This window comes from Stegodyphus dumicola, chromosome 9 (assembly GCF_044657685.1).
Source record: "Stegodyphus dumicola isolate Sdum_Otavi_A_Nest chromosome 9, ASM4465768v1".
Lineage (NCBI taxonomy): Eukaryota > Metazoa > Arthropoda > Arachnida > Araneae > Eresidae > Stegodyphus > Stegodyphus dumicola.
Window position 1 is genome coordinate 164,302,449 of NC_140776.1, and position 19,661 is coordinate 164,322,109.

The 19,661-nt window shown below is 31.0% G+C and overlaps 1 protein-coding gene across 1 annotated transcript in view; it reads left to right on the forward strand.

Moving 5' to 3' along the window:
* Iswi (nucleosome-remodeling ATPase imitation SWI) overlaps positions 1–19,031 on the forward strand; it is a 71,866-nt gene extending 52,835 nt beyond the window's left edge. Inside the window, exons 18-25 of the mRNA XM_035374266.2 lie at positions 173–286; positions 3,197–3,310; positions 5,292–5,417; positions 5,616–5,732; positions 7,476–7,610; positions 11,488–11,700; positions 12,168–12,284; positions 18,723–19,031. Coding sequence (XP_035230157.2) covers positions 173–286; positions 3,197–3,310; positions 5,292–5,417; positions 5,616–5,732; positions 7,476–7,610; positions 11,488–11,700; positions 12,168–12,284; positions 18,723–18,785 — 999 coding nt within the window. The 3' untranslated portion in view covers positions 18,786–19,031. The remainder of the gene's footprint in view (positions 1–172; positions 287–3,196; positions 3,311–5,291; positions 5,418–5,615; positions 5,733–7,475; positions 7,611–11,487; positions 11,701–12,167; positions 12,285–18,722) is intronic.
* Positions 19,032–19,661: the final 630 nt, after the last annotated feature.

The window sequence follows — 19,661 nt, forward strand, 5'->3', positions numbered from 1 at the left end:
AACCCCAATATTTACATGTAAAGATAGCCTCGTTTAGCGCTGTTTGGCATTACGCTCTACTTTGATGGAACGTATCCCTCGCGTTAAGCGGGTTCTTACTGTATTCTCTTCTACATATAATTTATTATTAGTATTCACATGATAATTATTTTTTAATGAATATTCTTTTCAGACTGCTGGTATTGGTCACTGGATTGAGCCACCAAAGCGAGAACGTAAAGCCAATTATGCCGTTGATGCCTATTTTAGAGAAGCTCTTAGGGTCAGTGAGCCTAAGGCTCCAAAGGTAAGCATGTTTCCTTTTGCATCTAGTTTGATTAATTTTTAACAAATGTAAGCAATTAACATTTTAATTTGCATTTTACTATTTCAATTACCTAAGGTAGTAGATCATCATAAGATTATCTTATTATGATGATAAGCAAGTGCCTTATCATAAATAAATATCTGCTTGAATAAATTGCTTATTATTATGATATCAGTATTAAGGAATTATGGCTTGATAATAACGGAACTTTCTTATTTAATCGCAATTAAAGAAGCAGATGCTTTACGTAAGGAAAAAATAAATTAATTAATTTTATTTATGGTTGGCTGGCAAGCTTTAGTTTCAGTTATAAACTGTTCATTTATTACATTGTTAGTGATTGTTTGAATTTTTTTAGTATGCTGAAAGATTTTTACATCAGCAACAGAAAATAAAAGTACAGTGCTAGTTTATGTAGTAGCGTAACATTATTAAAAATGTCTGTTTTAAACCAAATTACATGATGTGCTACTTGAATAACTTGATGAAAATTATAGCTTCAGTAGCATCACCTTCACTTTAGAAAAGCATCTTATAAAAAATACTTGATTGTAACATACATGTAGATTAATTTCATACCTTCAGTAGTAATTATAAAAATATAACTTTCAAACAGAGAGAACCACACCAAATGGAAATATAAAAATAGCAAAGAAAGATTTTCTGATTTCTTTGCTCTTGATTGATGAAGAGGGAAGTTGTTGATTTGCTAATTTTATATAATTAAGTGCCCGTGTTAATAAATTTAACTGATTTTTATCCCTAAAACTCCTTTTAAAGGATACAAATTTTTCAGATGTTCTGATTTGGCAAGCAGAGCTACAACAGTATGTGATGCTATTCCTTTGCCACTGCAGTTGTCTAACTCTGTTATTGTTAAAAACTACATACAAAGTTTGAAATTTAGAACTGTGAAAAGAACATTTTTGCTAAATCTGTAACCACAAAACTTGCTGCTTAATTTAAAACAGCTTTGCTGTTATGAATTTACATTAATGAACGAATTTATATTAAAAATTATGCCAAAAATCCCTGAAATTTTTATAATGTTTTTATTACCTACAGACACTACTCACTAGATGTAGCTTTGTAAGGCTAAAAAAAAAAATTTTTTTTGAGGGGGGGAACAAGATATTTATTATGGTTCATGACATTACCCAAGTTAACTCGGGCTTCAATGAAGCAGCCAAAAAAAAAAAGATCTAGTCAAAAGTAATACAAAACTGTAGTCAAGTTAATAAAAGCTAAAGTAAAAATCAAGTAAATATATTTTACGATCTATAAATGTCATTGGCAGTATTCTACAGTCTGAAGCATAGTGCAACACATAGCGGCACATCACATTCTGCAACATCGTGATAATCTGGTAATCTGCATCAACTAACAAAACAAATTTGCACAAGAGAACATTTGGTGTAGCATCAGGGTGCGTGGGTCTAACACCCTACCCCTAATCAAAAACTGAATTTACAGTTCATTTATAATGCAGCCACGTCGCCGACTGCAGCTCAGGGTCATGGAGGAACCAATCGCAAAAGTTGCTTAGATCCCTCCCACAGCTAAGAAAGCGTATATAGCAGAGTGTTGATTGCCACGCGATATTACGAGCGATGGCATTAAATATCCGTAAAATGTTCAACCAACTTAGCTCATTGATAGGAAAATCGAAACATCTATTCCCGAGATATCTCAGGCACAGCCGTTAAGTGGTTAATTATATGTTTTTTTTTATGTATAAAGTAAAGTAGTGTTAATTCCTTATTATTTTCCTTTACTGAAATTGAAAAATATTTTATTGTAACATGAATTTTCTTCTATGACAAATAACATTTTAGCATTTACTTTTGAAACATAACATAAAACAGTTCCAAAGATATAGATTAGACTTTGGTGCGGATTACATATTCTTATGTCATGATGGCTTCAAAAGTCAGTGCACAGTTTAATTTTTCTTTAACGGCATGTATAGCAGAATCTAATTTAAAAAGCTGGGAAAAAATAAAAGTCCCTGCTGCGAATTCAACTTCAAGGTGTTTTTAGGGGAGGTTTCTTAGCGCCTGTCCTCCTAGCTGCAGTGTCATCCGAGTAGCAATGAGATTTTTAGGATATCTTCTTTTTACGAAGAAATGATAAATCTGAGTCATGGTAATATACACTTAATAGAGTATATTAGAGTCTTAATAGAGACTTAATTTTGAAACTGCTGGAGTGGTTTAAAGTTGAGTCATTGAATGTGGGACCATCTAGACAAGGCATGAATTTGTACGTCAGTGTAAACTGATGTAATGTGTACATCAGTGTGTCAGAACAACAATGTAAATTTGTTCAGCAGATTTGCTCACAGAGTGCTTAGGAAATCACTCTTTGGGTTTATCAGCATGCTGCTTTTGATAATCTTCCTCTTTTTTTTTTTTTTTCCAAGTCAGTTCTTTTCTTTTATAAACATTATAGTCATTGCAACTTTTTGTGTGGTTTTCATTCAGGGAGTTCTTTCTTTCCCTGGTTGGAACACACTTTCAATTTTCATCAAAAAGATATTGATTTTTCCCTCGTTATATAACAGATCTAGAAATGAGTGAGACAAAACCAAGATTGATATATTATAAATTGAAATTAAAGGTTCTGTAAATAATTCCAAGATAATTTTTTTATTTCAAGTTATAAACCTTCAAATTTAAATGCTTAACATCTAGTTCAGAAGATAAAAGTAACATTGCTTGAACAATCTGCTGTACGTAGAAATGCTAAGTGGAATGAATAACACTGATTATTGTATGTAAATAGTTTATTTTCAGAACAAATTTATGCTGTTAAATTTATTTTAAAATTGGAATAGATGTTGAATTCAGTCTTATTCTGTGTTAAGTTACTCCCTGTGTATTAATTTAGGCGCCAAGACCTCCTAAACAACCAACCATTCAAGACTTTCAGTTTTTCCCACCACGGCTATTTGAGTTATTGGATAAAGAAATCTTTTTCTTTCGCAAAACTATTGGATATAAGGTAAGAATTTGTTTGAAATTTTATATAATATCTTGCTTTCAAATTGTTTTTGAGATCTACATTTTAAGCTTTTAGTCATGCTTCTAAGTATTTTTTAAAACCTGTTTTTAAAATTTAAGCATTATTTTACATTTTTGTGTAAATAAAAAAAAATTAGTTCTACCTGGACATTGTTTTACAATACAAACAATGACATTGTTTTTTAAAATGTGTTGGAACTTTTTGGAGCCACAGCTCCTGGTAACTTTTAGGCGAGCTTACTACAATTCGAATTTTAGGTATATATGATGTATTTTAATTTGCAAGTAGAGCATAAATAATTGATCAAAGTATCTAAAAATTCAGCATAAATAATTGATCAAAGTATCTAAAAGTCAGTCTTCCCTCTAGAGAAAGGCAAAATGGAAAAAGGATTTTAATGAACTGGTATTTTGATTTCAAATTATGCAAATAATAGACTGATTTTTTTTTTAAGATTAAATTTTGCATTTAGTGTGAAAATATGAAATGTTAATATTTCTATTGTATTATCTACTTATGAAATTATCTTGCTTCCTTGATAACTTCATTAATTAAATATAAGCCAATAGTGATAGATCTGTGTATGTTTTAATTACTTTGGTAAGAATGATTCATTTATTTCAAAACAAATTCAGTTTCAGTTAACCATTTCTGAAATGAGATCTCATGTAATAAGAGCTATTGAAAGTAAAATACTGTGCCTCCAGAACTAAAATGGTAAACAAAGAATAATTGTTATTTTTAACTTTACAAAAATAATCAAGTATGAAAAGCAGCAGCTTATGAGGTTTTAAAACAATATGAAAAATTTTTGCATATTCTTATCAATTAAAACATTTAGAAAAGGAGCAAATATGTAAGGGGAGAAATTAAACAGAAGGCTGCTGAGAAATCAAACATTTCTCTTGGTCATAGTGCTAAAAATATGATTATATCCAAATCACCTGTGTCATCATTCAACATGGCTGTGCACTTTTCGGACTAAAGCCTAAAGAAAAATTGCAGGAAAATTACGAGTATGGTAGGCAGGGTTGGATTAACCATTAGGCAATGTAAGCATGTGCTTAGGGCATCAAGGAAAAAGGAGGTACCACAAAAAGTTCCTTGGGTTTCAAGAAAGGAGGCAGCAAAAATTGCTTATTCCCAGTTTTACCATGCAGCTAAACTCAAACCAAGAGATAGCGACAGAAAGAAATGAAGAAGAAACTTTAACATATTTGGGGGGACTTAAATCTTTTATTTAAGAGCTTAGTGCCTCTAAAGGTCTTGATCAAGCCCTGATGGTATGCCATAGATTAAAATAGCAATGTTTGTAAACCAGTCTTTTTTTCAGGGAAATGTAAATGGTTTCATTTATTTAAATATCAGTACATTGAAAAAAGTAACTTTTCCATTAAACATCATCAAAATGAAAATGTTTTATTTTGGCTGCCAGCCCTCGTATAAAATGTGTCAGTTATAGTAATAACCAGAAAATTGCTTTTGTGTGTAAATTATGATTCTAACATACTCAAAGCCAGAAGCATTAAAATGTTTTGGAGATATCAAATGAAAAAGGGAACAACATAAAAACTTACAATGTTAAAAAAAATTACTATTATTGACTATTAAAAGTCACTTTCTAAAAAAATAGTGCAAGTATGCATGAGAACAGTCAGAGTAAATCTTCGTATGGTAGGCCAGAAAAATTTACACAGCAGTTTAAAAATGCAGGTCAGAAGAGAACTAATTAAATAATATTGTAGTGTAAAGTTTATGTGAACATTTAAAAAAAGTTGTAAATCTTTCATGCTGTTACCTTTTCTAATCAATCAAAAAATGGTGCTTAACTGTATAATGTACACTGTCAATGTCAATAATAGCATCCATTGTTAATATTTCTTGCAAATCTAATTCTTTATTGTAAGTTTTAATTTTTTGTAGTGCTTTATCTCTGATTTCATGCTGTCTCAAATTTTAGGTTCCCAAAAATCCTGATCTGGGACCAGATGCTGCAAGATTTCAGAAAGAAGAGCAGGAAAAAATAGATGAAGCTGAACCTTTGACAGAAGAAGAAGTTGCTGAGAAAGATCGTTTACTGACTGAGGTATTATTGTAGTTGTCTTATTTAATGCTAGGTTATAGAATTCGCTGTTGATTGTGGTATTAAATTTTAGAAATCTTTATTTTATTATTAAAAATATTCAATATTCATAACCATTTTATATTATTTTTCATATTGTAAGCACATAAAGGGATGTAAACATATTTATTAATTATAATTGAATTTTTATTTTCCTACCAGGGTTTCACAAATTGGTCTAGGAGAGATTTCAATCAGTTTATTAAAGCTAATGAAAAGTATGGGCGTGATGACACTGAAAGCATTGCTAAAGAAGTGGAAGGCAAAACACCAGAGGAGGTAAGAGTGCAATTCTCTCTTCTTTCTTCATCTCTGTAACACTTTGGCGGTTGCAAGGTTAAGCAATTCTTTCTTGCCAAATATATGTGATATCTGTCAGTTATAAATTTTTAATGCAAGTTGTGTTCATTTGTGCCCTCTGCAATATGTAATTGGAATGCGAGCTAAGCTCGTTAAGAACCATCAGAAGGTTAAAAGTTTTAATTTTCCCCATTGTATTGCTTTTCATTAAATTTTCCCCATTATATTGCTATTCATGAGAACATATTGCAAAGTTCAAGTATTTTTCTTTGTATCTTTTAAACAGTGTACTCTTTCCTCTGGAACTTTTCAAATATATTACTTTTATTATATTAAAATATATTACTTTTTTGAATTAGATACATGATAAATTTAAAGCTATGAAAATTTTGGGTCATAAATCTAATTCTCCAACAGTTTTCATTAGTCAATATTTTAGATATTCTTTTGGTGTACTTAAGATCTTTTTAAGGGAAACAGTTACTTGTCATAAACCTCTAGCTGCAGAGCTGTGGACAGAAAATATTAGCAAAGGGAAATATGGTGTTTCTTTAGTTAAAGTAGAAAAATAATTTACGCTATTCATGTTAGTTATTGGGCTATTAAAAGTGTACAATCAAGAATTTTATAGATAGTTACCATTATTAATATGTCTTACCTATCTGCTTTAAAATTAATTATAGTTAAAAATTTATTCACGATACACTTCTGCCAGTTTTCACAAGATTGCTATAAATTGTGAAAATGAAGTAGAGTATAACTGTTTCCTTCTCATCTATTGTAGCTGTTTATGGTTAGTTTTTATGCCAGTTCAGGAAACATAAAATATAGTATGGTGTTAAATCTGAAGAATAAATTTGATAAAATTATGTACAAGTTTTATATCTTATTTGTGCTGTAACTAAAGATTTTCAGTGTTAACTTCTTGTGCTGAGTACACTAACTGGAAGAACTTGCAGTGTTTATATTTTCGAAAACTTCAGAGAAATATGCCATCGATTACAATTAAATGTCAGTAATTTAGTCATTGTCTGCACCGATAGTACACCCTCCAGGAGAGGTAAAGAAGAAGGATTCGTTGCTTTATTAAAAAATTAAAACTTGAAAACATTGATATTATTTCACTGCATTTTGCATCAGCAAGATCTTTGTGCAAAAGTAACCATTTTGCAAGACACTCAGGATAGAACTATTTCCATTTTCAACTATATTCGTGTAAATGCAGTGCATCATCGTGAATCTCGGTATGTGCTAAATTTCGTCGAGGAAACGTACAGTGTTGATCTACCATACTAATGCAAGGTTTACTGGCTATCAACAGGGCAGGTTTTGATAAAAGTTTTAACTTTACGACCACAAATTTTAAACTTTTATCAAGAACAGAAAAACTAAATGATCTGTCAGATGAAGCATTTTGCAGAAACATTGCATTTTTGTCTGATTTTATGACAAAACAACACAGTTAAATAACTGCCTGCAAGGTAAAATGAAGCCTATATGAAATGTGGCAAAAGATCCAAGCATTTTGGAAAAAAATTAATATTTTTCAAAACATTGCTCTCATGCTTTGAATATATCTACAAAACACTTCCCGGGGCTAGTAAAAAGTGCTGAATAAGCAAAAGTGTAAAAATAAAACATTCAGTCAATATGTAAGTGTCTTGGGTTTTTTAATAGAAGAATGAGTATACTTATTAAAATGTTTGTATATTTTGCATCTAGGTCATCGAATACTCTCAAGTATTTTGGGAAAGGTGTCATGAGCTGCAAGATATTGAAAGAATTATGGCTCAGATTGAAAGAGGTGAAGCGCGCATTCAGCGAAGAGCTAGTATTAAAAAAGCTTTGGATGCAAAGGTAATGAACCTTCTATATTTTATGAAGTTTTTTAAATATAATTCACACTTAGACTCTATTAACAAACCTCATTATTAATTACTCATAGGCTCAATGTAAGACCCCTGGTGGCCGAACGTTTTAAGTCACTGAACACTGGTAGTTTGACCTGGATTCGAAACCAGGCAAACAGGCTGGTCCTCATTTGTAATGTGGATCTGAGCTGGTTTCCTTTAGAAAGTTTTCCACAAAAGCATCTCTTCCTTTAGGCAGATAGTCATTGTGTGCTTTGCCATAATCAATAAACCAAACTGTATTTTCAGTATTTATAATAAAAGGTGAATTTCACACAAAACCTTTTTGCAAACCATTCTTCAACATGTATGAACCTTAAACAGTTTGGGTGTGAATTGCACAACTCTGCTTATATGCGAATTCTGATAGTACTGAAAAATATTTTGGATGTTTTCCTCAAATTGGGAAAGCTTGTAGATATAACTAAAAGTATATCATGTAAGTTATGCATTTTTAAATATGTGTCGGATGCTAGTTAATGTTACCATTTATGATCATGAAATATGCAGAGATTTGTTTAGCACCTAAAATGTTTATTGACAAATGTATAGCCAGGTAAGACAATTGTAAGTGCAATGCATAAATTTAGTATGATAAATGTACTATAGTATGGTAAATGCATTGTGTGATGTTTTTTTAATAACTATTAAAAAAAGTGACTAATTTGTTTTTGGAATAATTAACCTGCAATAATATTAGATATGTAACCCCGTTACAAATCTAATACATATTGCATGTAAATTAACTGTGTATGCTATTGCTAAGTCTCCACTCAGTTAAGAAGGAGGAAGGTATTAAAGAATGCTGATTTCTGACAATATGAGAATGCACCTCGCATGTTTTTCGAATGTTAACTGTACTTAAAATGTATGTGGCTTGAAACTCAGGTCCCCTCTCCACTTCTATACCTTTTCGAAAGTTATAGAAGGGTACTGAAATTAATATTTCGTTGAAAATAATTTGAGAAAAGTAAAGTTCATCTATAGCCATCATTTATTTTTGTTTTATTTATGTATTGCAGCAATAAAAATAATTGTCTGACATTATTTTTATGGTGAAATTCATGTTTTTGCCCACTTTGAGTGAAGTTATCTCTTCATATTCTAGGGAAAAGGGGGAAAGAAAGATTTACTTTATTTGGGCAAGAAATTAATTTGTAAATAATCTTGAGTTAGATTGGTGCTTGTATTAGCAGTTTTTGTCTACTCCTGTTATTAACCCATTCACGACGGGCACCTTTGTTACCGAAGGGTTCTCTTGGGACGGCGCGTTAACTGGATACGTTGTAATTCGCGCTGCTAAGCCTAACTTTGGAAACAAATTCCTATAAATTAAATTTGTTGTTCAATTGTTCCAATTTTTGGTACATTATGAGAAGAACATTCAGGCTGTTGTCAGAGTTAATTTTAAATCTTTATTGTTATATTTTCCTTAAAAATTTTATAAAATACTCATTCTAGAATAATATGATTTTTCTTTCATTCTGCAATTAAATATATATATGGGAAAATGTCCAAACAATCGCAGATTTTATTTTAACACAACACATAATTAAAATTTTAAAATATTAAAACTGTCTTTCATAAAAATTCAATATGAAAACAACGAAAAGGAAGCAATATTTCAAAAAAGAGACAGTGTATGATATTTTTTTAAACATTGGTGTACGCGAAGTCCAACGTTGCAAATCTCACAGGAATAGAATATAAGCAAATTTGACTCATTTAGCATTTGTGTAGCATCTACGGTCAGTAGCACTTTTGTTTTGCCGTTAAAAAAATAGAGCACCAGCAGTGGAACAATAGCAAAAAAACTTTCACTAAACCATACAAAATATTCGTCTCAATGCCAGAAAAATCTGAGAGTAATAAAAAAGTCTCTAATGATAGAACATCTACTCCAGTATACGGGGATAAAAAAATAAAATTAATTAAAATCAAAAGTATTCCAGAGCATCGAAAACATATTCACTTGTTTATATGAAATGACGCAGTAAGAGCCGCCATCACTTTACTCAACACTAACGAATTAGCATTTGTGTATATTCTTCTACATTCAAATTCCTATATCATAAAAATAAAAAGTACCTCAAAGCATCGAGAACACGTGCATTTGTTTATATCAAATGACGCAAAGAGACGTTACATTGCTCAACACCCTCCTACGAATCTCCCTCTCATTCCGAAACAAATACCAAAAATAAAAAACATTGCATAGGAATGAAGGTACACATACTTAACTTTCGATATATTTTCCCATAACAGGCATACAACTACATCTAGCAGCCACAAAAAATACTAATTAAACGTTCTATCTAAAAAGTCAAATGTGGTATGCCCGGCCATAGAGTGAATTAAATGGCGACTCGAATATGACGCACCCAGCCGTGAGGTAATGTTCGCTGCTGATGCACATATAACACGCCCGTACTGAACGGGTTAAGCAACCTTTAGAGCAAGGGTGTCTAATGTGCAGCCCAAAAGTCTTTGAAATGCGGTCCAAGCGCAAATTATGAAAGTATTTAAATTTATACATTTTTATTTAAAAAATAAATGTTTGAATTTGATTCATATATAATCGATTCATTGACGTTTATTTTAAAATAAAAATTTAAATAAAAACATCTTAGTATGTCATGATGCATTAAATGCAAAGTGACATTTAACTGAAAGAAAAATTTCAAAATGTTTCTTTACTGGAGTTATAAAGATTACCTACTCTGCAATAAATATCCTAATTTTCACAATCATGCTTTATTAATGTGTTCAGCTTTCGGCAGTAATTATATTTGTGACCAATTATTTTCAAGAATGAAGCATACAAAAATAAGACAAAGATTGTATAGCTATTAGGTTATTTGGAAGCAAGAGACAAAAAATGAGCAACGCCTTTGTCGGGAATCGAAACATGGACCTCTGAAATATGCGCCCAGTGTACAGACCACTACACCATGAAAGCAGGAGAAATACCTTATATACTCGTCCTATTAAAAGGCGACTGGAGATTAGGGGACCCAGGCGCCAAATCTTGGTGGTGGAGAATCATCATCCACCACCTTTTTTAGTTCGGGTGCTACTTGTAGAGCTATTAGGTAATTTGGAAGCAACAGACTTTGAAAAATTATCAATGCGTTTGCCGGGAATCGAACCACAGACCTCTGGAATATGGCCCAGCGTGCAGACCACTGCACTACGAAGGCGGGAGAAATACCTAATAAGATCACTGACAAACATATTGAAAATGCATTTAGAATTGCAACCTCGTTTATTGAACCTGATGTCCATTTGCTTGTTCAACAAAAGCCAATTCATCCATCTCTTTAATTTCAATTTTTTACATCTTTTTGAAATCCAAACTAAATGAAACAAAACTTGTACAGATTAAAAATAAATATGTACCTATACATATCTAATTCTAATTTAAAAAATAATAATAAGAAGAATTTATTTTAATAAAAGAACATAGAGCTAATTTTTATTTCAATTTGTTAAAAAATATTGTATGTGTGACCCGGCATTTTTTTTTCTTCTTTGCTATGCGGCCCTCAAATGGTCATAGTTTAGACACCCATGCTTTAGAGCATTATTTTAAGTATAGCACCATAAAGCAGTCTTTTGTGTTTGATTTACTTGTAGCATAATCAGATTGTTACCAATTCATGTAACTTCTTAAAATGTCTTTTGTAAACACTATAATGTTTTTAATGCTTTTTTCCTCCTTATTAATTACAGTTTTTGTTTATATGGTTGTGTGGTAATTTGCTCTCAGAACATTTTCAGTTTTATCTAGCTTCTCATTCTTATTTGCGTATATTCAATTTTAGATGGCTCGGTATCGGGCTCCATTCCATCAACTCCGAATTGCTTATGGAACAAATAAAGGAAAAAATTATACTGAAGAAGAAGACCGTTTCCTTGTGTGCATGTTACATAAATTGGGTTTTGACAAAGAAAATGCATATGACGAATTGCGTTCGGAAATTCGAAAGGCACCTCAGTTCCGTTTTGATTGGTTCATCAAATCACGAACTGCTGCAGTAAGTAGTGAAACACCAATTCTGATTTTATCACTGTATTATATTGTGTTGAGTGGAAATATTGCTTACATCTAGACTTGAGTATAATGTAATTTTGTTTTATAATAATTTAAAACAATTAAATCACATTATCTTCTAATTTCTGCAGATCACTGCTCTCTGCAGTGGGTTTAATCCAGGTTGAAAAGTTAAATTCCTATAATTTGTTACGAGAGTATTTTTGATGTCAAATATATCAAAATTTAAAAACAAAAGTAAAAAAATTTCCATGAATTTCATTAATTTTGACAATTATTAAAAATTTAAAGCTGTGCAAATTAAAAATCTATGGAACATATCCGAAACTGATAATTATTTCGTCTTTAAAAAAAAAAAAATTTTTTTTTTCACTGTTAATTTTTTTAACTGTTAACTAAACTTTATTTGTAAAAATATATATTATTTATTATTTTGTGCTTCATTTAAAGGAATTGCAACGGCGTTGCAATACATTGATTACGCTGATTGAAAGGGAAAATCAAGAACTTGAAGAAAAAGAAAAGGCTGAACGAAAGAAAAGAGGGCCCAAACCTGGCATTCCAAAAGTATGTGTTTATATACATATGTGTGTCTATATGGTGCATATATCCTCTAAAATTCAGTATATCTTTCTGTATGTTCTAGTTGATATGTCTTTTATTAACTACTATTCATTCTTAAAACATGGCTTTTAAAGATTCTTAAAACTTTAAGCAGTTTATATGGCAAATGGTTGACAGACAGCCATTTAGTCAGGGTTGCCACGCTACCTGGAAAACCGGGAGAACTGGGAAAAGTCAGGGAATTCGAAAATTGACCAAAAAATTCAGGGAAAAGTTAGGGAATTTAAGTATTTTTGTCAAAATCTGGAAAAGTCAGGGAAGTTCATACAATGATCCCGCCAAAAAAAGCGATTTTTGCGCCGACGTCGGAAGAGATAACTTTTTTGGCGAATTGCGTATCACGCGAGTGTCATTCGGGCAGCTGGCATAGAGCCAATTTTCGAAGCTCCAATTTGATTGTCTTTTAGAAAGGCAAAGCAAGTTTCCTGCAACTTTTGGTTTCCAGTATTCTCGAGAATCGCATGTGCAATGCATGAACTAAAGAAAGTACCTGTTCTCGTATAAAACAAAATGGGTTTAATCTTAGTATACGGTACCATGTAGGTTAGAATCAAAGAATATGTATTGTAAAGAAGGAAAACCTCTCTGCAACAGACGTGGCTCCATTCCATCATAGAGGGAAACAGCTGTGCATGCGTGATATATCTGCTGCCAAAGCTCTAAACCGGTGTCGAAGTTCGAAGGTCATGTTATCAAGAGTTCATTAAACGAATATCCTTTAAAATTTCTTTAACCACTTACGCTAAAAAGACGAGCCACGCACGTCGAGATGTTTTTGTCTCAAATTGTGAGCGACGTGAACACCACGTCGATAAGCATTTATCGCAAAAATGAAAATAACATGGTGCACACGTCACCTAACAACGAGATTGTTTATTTCTCAAGTTACAGCTCTGGATTGCACTCGCAGACGCGCAGCGTAAATGAGACACTTTACCGTTTGCTATATTGTAGCGCACAGCACCGCAACCGTGAAGTTTAGACTTAGCGCAAGTGGTTAAACTCTAAAGGAAAAGAAAATATTTTTTGGCGCAAGTAAATTAATTCATGGGTTAGTAATTTTCAGGGGGAAAAAAACTACGAAAATCCGTTTTTAAAATTATTGCGAAAAATCTAAGAAGAAACGTCCTTTGATAAAACCTTTCTTCTTGGATTTTTCGCAATAATTTAAAAACGGATTTTCGTAGCTTTCTTTTTGTCAAAGAACGTTTCTTCTTAACACGTTTCTCAATTTCTGGTACACATCGCGGAGAGGGAAATTCTGGCCGCCAGGTTCCGTCGCCAAATCCCTTCGCATATTTTCCCTCCGCATTCTAGCGGCGTAATAGCATTTTACTTGTATGGAACCTTTTCTTCTTTACATAGACCAAAGAATTAGAGATTCTTTGCATAGACGTTCTTTGGTTAGAATAATCTCCATGTATGGTACAATGGGATTTGGCGACATGATGCGCAGTAAACGGGTCATTTTGGTCTTGGTGACAATTTTCAAAATCGTGCCAAAGTCTTACCGTATACTAGAATTTTACCGCAAAATCTTTTTAAGCTTTTTTTTTCTTTTTAATAAATACCTTGCCATTTTGCAGTAAAATAAAAAAATAGTAATCTGTCATCTAGGCTAACCATGTAATATAACTATATTCGCTAAAATATCGTTGATTATTCTAATTCAATTTTTAAGTAATTATCTTTATTTTTATGTTATTCGTATAATTTAATGATGCTTCTTCCCTCTAAATTTATTTATTATTAGTAAATAATATTTCCAAATTTCAGGAAATTTTCTCTGGCATAATCTTGAAATTAATTCTATCAGTATGATGACATACCATCACGAAATTTAATGCACATATTTTTTCCTTATGTTTGTTGCGAAATAAATATAAAATACCTCAATTTATTAAAATAGATTTCTTTCTTTCGTTTAGCTGCAGAATGTCTGCAAAAATAGCCTTATTTTATTCCAGATTGGGAAGATTCTAATCTCAATCTTCAATGGAGAAAACAACAACTATTATAATTATATTTGTGTTTTCAAGTGTTAAGGTGCTTTTTAAGAACATACCTCACACAAATTAAATTTACCTAAAATCTAACCTAACTATTTAGCATTGAGTTGTGATTTATAAGGACCGGATTAGCCTCGTGTTGAACTGGTGATGATCATGAGTAATAATTAAATAAAACATACATTTGTTATCCAATTTATATATCTTAAATTAAGTTTCTTTAAGTGGAAAAGTAAACAAAATTATCAATTAGCATTGAGTTGTGATTTATAAGGACCGGATTAGCCTCGTGTTGAACTGGTGATGATCATGAGTAATAATTAAATAAAACATACATTTGTTATCCAATTTATATATCTTAAATTAAGTTTCTTTAAGTGGAAAAGTAAACAAAATTATCAAACAAAGTATACCAAGAATAATTAAGAATAAATGTCCTCTGGGATTTATTGAATAATTAAGTGAATTTGCTACACAATACAAGTAATACCATAATTAATTTACCTCTTAGCGTAGCCAAAGTACATTACGCGGATAGACTGGAATTTTCTTGAAACACACCTGGAAAAGTCAGGGAATTTCATTCTCCTGTTTGAGTGGCAACCCTGTTTAGTTGAGATCAACATGTCCTGTGTATCCATCCTACCCGTAAAATATGCAATGTGGATAATTAATAGCAATTCTCCCAAGAGATTACATCCACTTATCTTTTCTATATACAGGGTAGCCTCTTTGTCATTTAAAGATGCTTTTGTGTTTCATTTTTTAATTTATGGTTTCCAGTATGGTCTTCTAGAGAGACCTAAGAAGGCATTATTTTTTCAAGGTGAAATAAGGGAGTTCAAGAGACATACTAGAAAAATTTAGTTCCTGAGCACTTTTTAAGCAAATTGAATATTTAAATATTCAATCTGATTGCGCACATTACATCTATCAAGTTAAAAAAAGAATCAAAGAAACATGCTAAATGATAACAGACAGCTTTTATGACTAGCATTTCAACTTACTTTACCAAAAATATCATCTGCCTGTACACAATGTTTTTTGCACAGTTAATCGTTTTCTCTGATTCTGTATATCAGTTGTCGTGGATTTTCAAACTGAGCAAAGAATAGTAACAAAGTTCTGTTATAAAGTAAGGGGGAAAAAAAAAGCAACAGAGGTATTTGAAATGGTGTAAAAAACATGAAGATGTTAATGACAATCCCAGAGTAATCACCCTTCACTATCTTGAATGGATTTTGTTGCTGAAAAATTCAGTTGTCTCTTTGAATGATAGCTGATGAGCTCAATATCATTTAAGACACTGCTCATAAAATTATCATAGATCTTGAAAAACAGAAAAAAGTTATTTTGTCCTTGACATATTAACTGCATTGAATTCTATGTGTCATGATTTGATCCAAATGGTAGACTGTGGCAAAAAAACGCATATTTGTTTCAGTTGGAAAAGATTCACTTGTTGCAGAAAGTTTGGTTTCAGAAATCCTGAGTAGAAAGTAGTGATGGCAACTTTTGGTTGGAATTCATGAGGATTTTGTTTTAGCCCAAAGGGCATTAGCCCAGAAAGGCTATTAATTTTATCATTTTGTGTTGATTCACTATAAATGGCAAATCACTTTTTAAATTGTTGCCACCAAATGTTAAAGCCCTATATTATATTTAAAGAAATTAAATAACAAAGAATCTGCATAAATGTATGTATGTATGTATGTGTCTTGCTTTGTGATAAAACAACGGTACTTAGAGCCGTCACATTTTGAATAACTTAGTTTTCCAACCCAACATGACCATTTGGAAGCCCAAATTTGTTTTATTATATATTTCAGATTTTGCAAAACTTTAACAAATTCAACGATTTCAAAACAAGCAATGGCAACACTGTATTGGGGGGGATTATCTCCAGCACACAAGTCTGTGTATCAAAAATTCTAAAGACATGCTCTTTTAAAATTATTTTGTGATATTAATTTTATGGTTTAAGTGCGAAGAACATAATATTTACTAAATAAAGGTAACACACAAAACTTTAAAAAAAAAAAGCCTCTGGGGGCATAACACAAAATCTGAAAACTTTCTGTCCCCTCCCCTTCTAGTTTTCTTCATAACATTACTTTAGAAGGTGCTCATAAATATTGTATACTTATGATAACTTCATATTTAAGAGAGACAGCCATTTAGTTGGAAGAAAGGCTGTATCATCATAAACGACACGCTTGAAAATGCCGAAAAAAATAATTAAATTGCGCAGGAATGCTCCATCAGCATTAATGTCATGCTAAGTTAAATTGTACACAACATCAGTTATGAAAAATGCAGGAAATTAAACATATTTCAAAAATAAATTATAGATAAGAAATGTTAAAAATATACTTAAATTCTCAAATATGTTTATATTTATTCACTAAAGAAGTCCATAAAAATATCACAACTATGAGATATTATATTGAATGGCAGAAGAAAAACTCATACAAAGCTATCAAATCTGATTATTCACTATCTGGATTAAAAAGATTTAACAAATTCTAATCTAAATTAGGATCTAAATAGTCGAAATCTGACAAATCATCACATTCTTCCTCTTGGTTTTGCAGTCTATTTATGGGGATATAATTTCAGCTTCTTTGAGTCCTGATATTATTCACTGCTTTTCATAGATTTACATAAGCTTCCTGTTTTTGAATTTCTTCATAAGATGCTGTTCGCATTTTGCCACTTGTGATACAAGTGTGTAATCCTTCATTTATCCAACATTCCCACCACTTTCAGGCTTCAGCTTTGAAGGATTAACTTATTGATAAATATAATGGGTGTAAGATTTTTGGCAAAACACTAGGTGTTATTACTAGGGTCATAGACAATTTTTTATGTCTGGTTTATCAACAATCCTTTTGATTGGGGGGGGGAGATCTCTTTTGACACTGCCAAACTTCTGGTAGCCTCTTATGCATGATTGTTTTGCACATCTATTCATTCTCATGTACACAAATAAATATGTCCTTAGGAAAATTTCTCTTTAGAATAGTTTTCTTTTTTAAATGATCGTCAAATTGTCGTTACTGTCTTTTTAAAATGATCATCAAATTGTCGTTACTGTACTGTTCCAAGATCGCATTTAGGTTGAAAAGGAACATAGGTCTGTTCAAGGAAAAAAATATAAATGCAAAAAGTTCACATAGAGCAACTGGTTGGTCTTGTGTGTGGGAGCAACTCCAAGTTATCTCAGCTATTTACAATGGCATTTTAGGAAATATTTTTTCAAGTACAAATAAGTATCTTATCAGTAGAAATGCCGCAATGTTTTTGGCGAAAATTACGCTATTATTTTTCTGCTTTTTAGATATTAAATTTGTCACAAATTTTTATATTACATCATATTAATTTATTATTTTTATTTAAATCACTGCTACTTAAAAAATGCAAGAGACAAAAGTGTCATATTATTAGTCTAAAGAGGCAATTTGCCCTCAAGAACTATTAATTTCGTTTTGGCATTTTGCATTGTTTCACTTTTCAAATTATTGCCGCCAAATATTATCACCCTGTATTATATTTAAAGAAATTAAATAAAGAAGAATTTCCGTGAATTTATGTATGTTTCCCGCATTTTGATAAAACAATGGTACGTAGAGCCATCAAATTTTGAATAATGTAATCTTCCACAGAATATGGGCAGGAGGAAGCCCTAATTTGAAATTTGTTTTATTATCGATTTCATATTTTGTAACACATCAATGAATTTTTTATTAACAAACTAAATTATTTCAATGTGAGCAATGGCAACACTGTACGAGGGGGGAATTATCTCCAGCACACAAAACTGTATCGGAAATTCTAAAGATATGGTTGTTTTTAAATTATTTCGCGATATTGCTGTTGAACTGAATTTTATGGTTTGAGTACGTAGAACATGATATTTAATAAGTTAACACGCAAAATGTTAAAAAAAACACCCCTTTGGACGTAATTTAATATTTGTAACCATTCAGATTTTTGATTCATTTTTTACTTATTACATTGAATGTATGCAGAAGACTTGAAGCCACTGTTAGGAACAGAGCAGCACAAAGCCTGAAATATTTTTGACATGCAAGTACTATTTCATGATTTACTATTATAACTAATTGAAACATACCAATCATATTAGTGATATTAGTTATGAAAATAAGTTTGCTTTGATTAAGTCTGAATATAAAATAAATATTCAAAACTTTATAAGATCTATGATCTTTAACAAATTTCTAAATCATTTTTATATTTCATTGCCTTTTCCCAGTGTAAAAATAAATCATGTTCATTATTTTAGAAATTCTGAAGTGTCAACATGAGAATTATTTATTATGATATGTTTATGTTACATTAATTTTAATAGGGACCACAGAAAAGAAAATCGGATGGAATACCTGATGGTAGAGGAAGGAAAAAGAAAAAGTAACCTCGGATCCTCGTACTTCATTTTATCATTTCTTTTCCTTTAGTTAAATTAGTTTCACTTAAAGGAAACATGGACTTTGAAGTACCTCTTTTGTTTTTAAATGTAAAAGGCTCCTCTTAAATTGCCTCCAGTTGAATTGGAAACTGCTAATTTATTGGCATCATTTTGTAAACAATTGGCATAACCATTTTGTATAGTTTTACATTATATTTTAATGTATTAATAAAGTGTAAATTTTGTTTTTGATTATCTGGTTTAGAACTTTTTTCTTGTCTGTAAATGTGTACAAATGTTTTCTTTTTGTTGTTTAATTTTCATTATGTATTAAAAATATGCAGAGTCAGATTTTAAAATATGAAATTTTATTGTTACTTTTTCATGATGAATAACTGGATATCTTTCAATATATAGAGGATAAAGCCTAAACATCAATGTAATATTTGATGCTTATCAGTTGAAGTAAATTGTCTTATTAATTGTTTGATTTTAAACAGCTTGTCAGTTAATTTGTTTTGGGGAATCGAGCTAATTAAACAATTAAAAGATTTTTAGTCTCTTCTTTACATTAGCTGATCACCAAATCTTATAAAAGTATTAATAATAAATTATAGTTTAAAAAAAAACCTATAATCTAATTTTTCATTTACTTTATTCTTTGTTTAAATATTATTTATGAGAGATACCTTGCTAAAAATATGTGTGTTGGTCAATAAACCTTTTGATTTCTTGAAATGTTAATTTTTAGTTGAAAAATTTAAGCAGTTGATGAATAAAGGGTAATATTAATTTCAGAAATATTTAAATTCATGAAATCACTACTTGTTCAAAATGAGATTAAGAAATGTGAGGTTATTTATGTATTAGTTTTTACTTTTA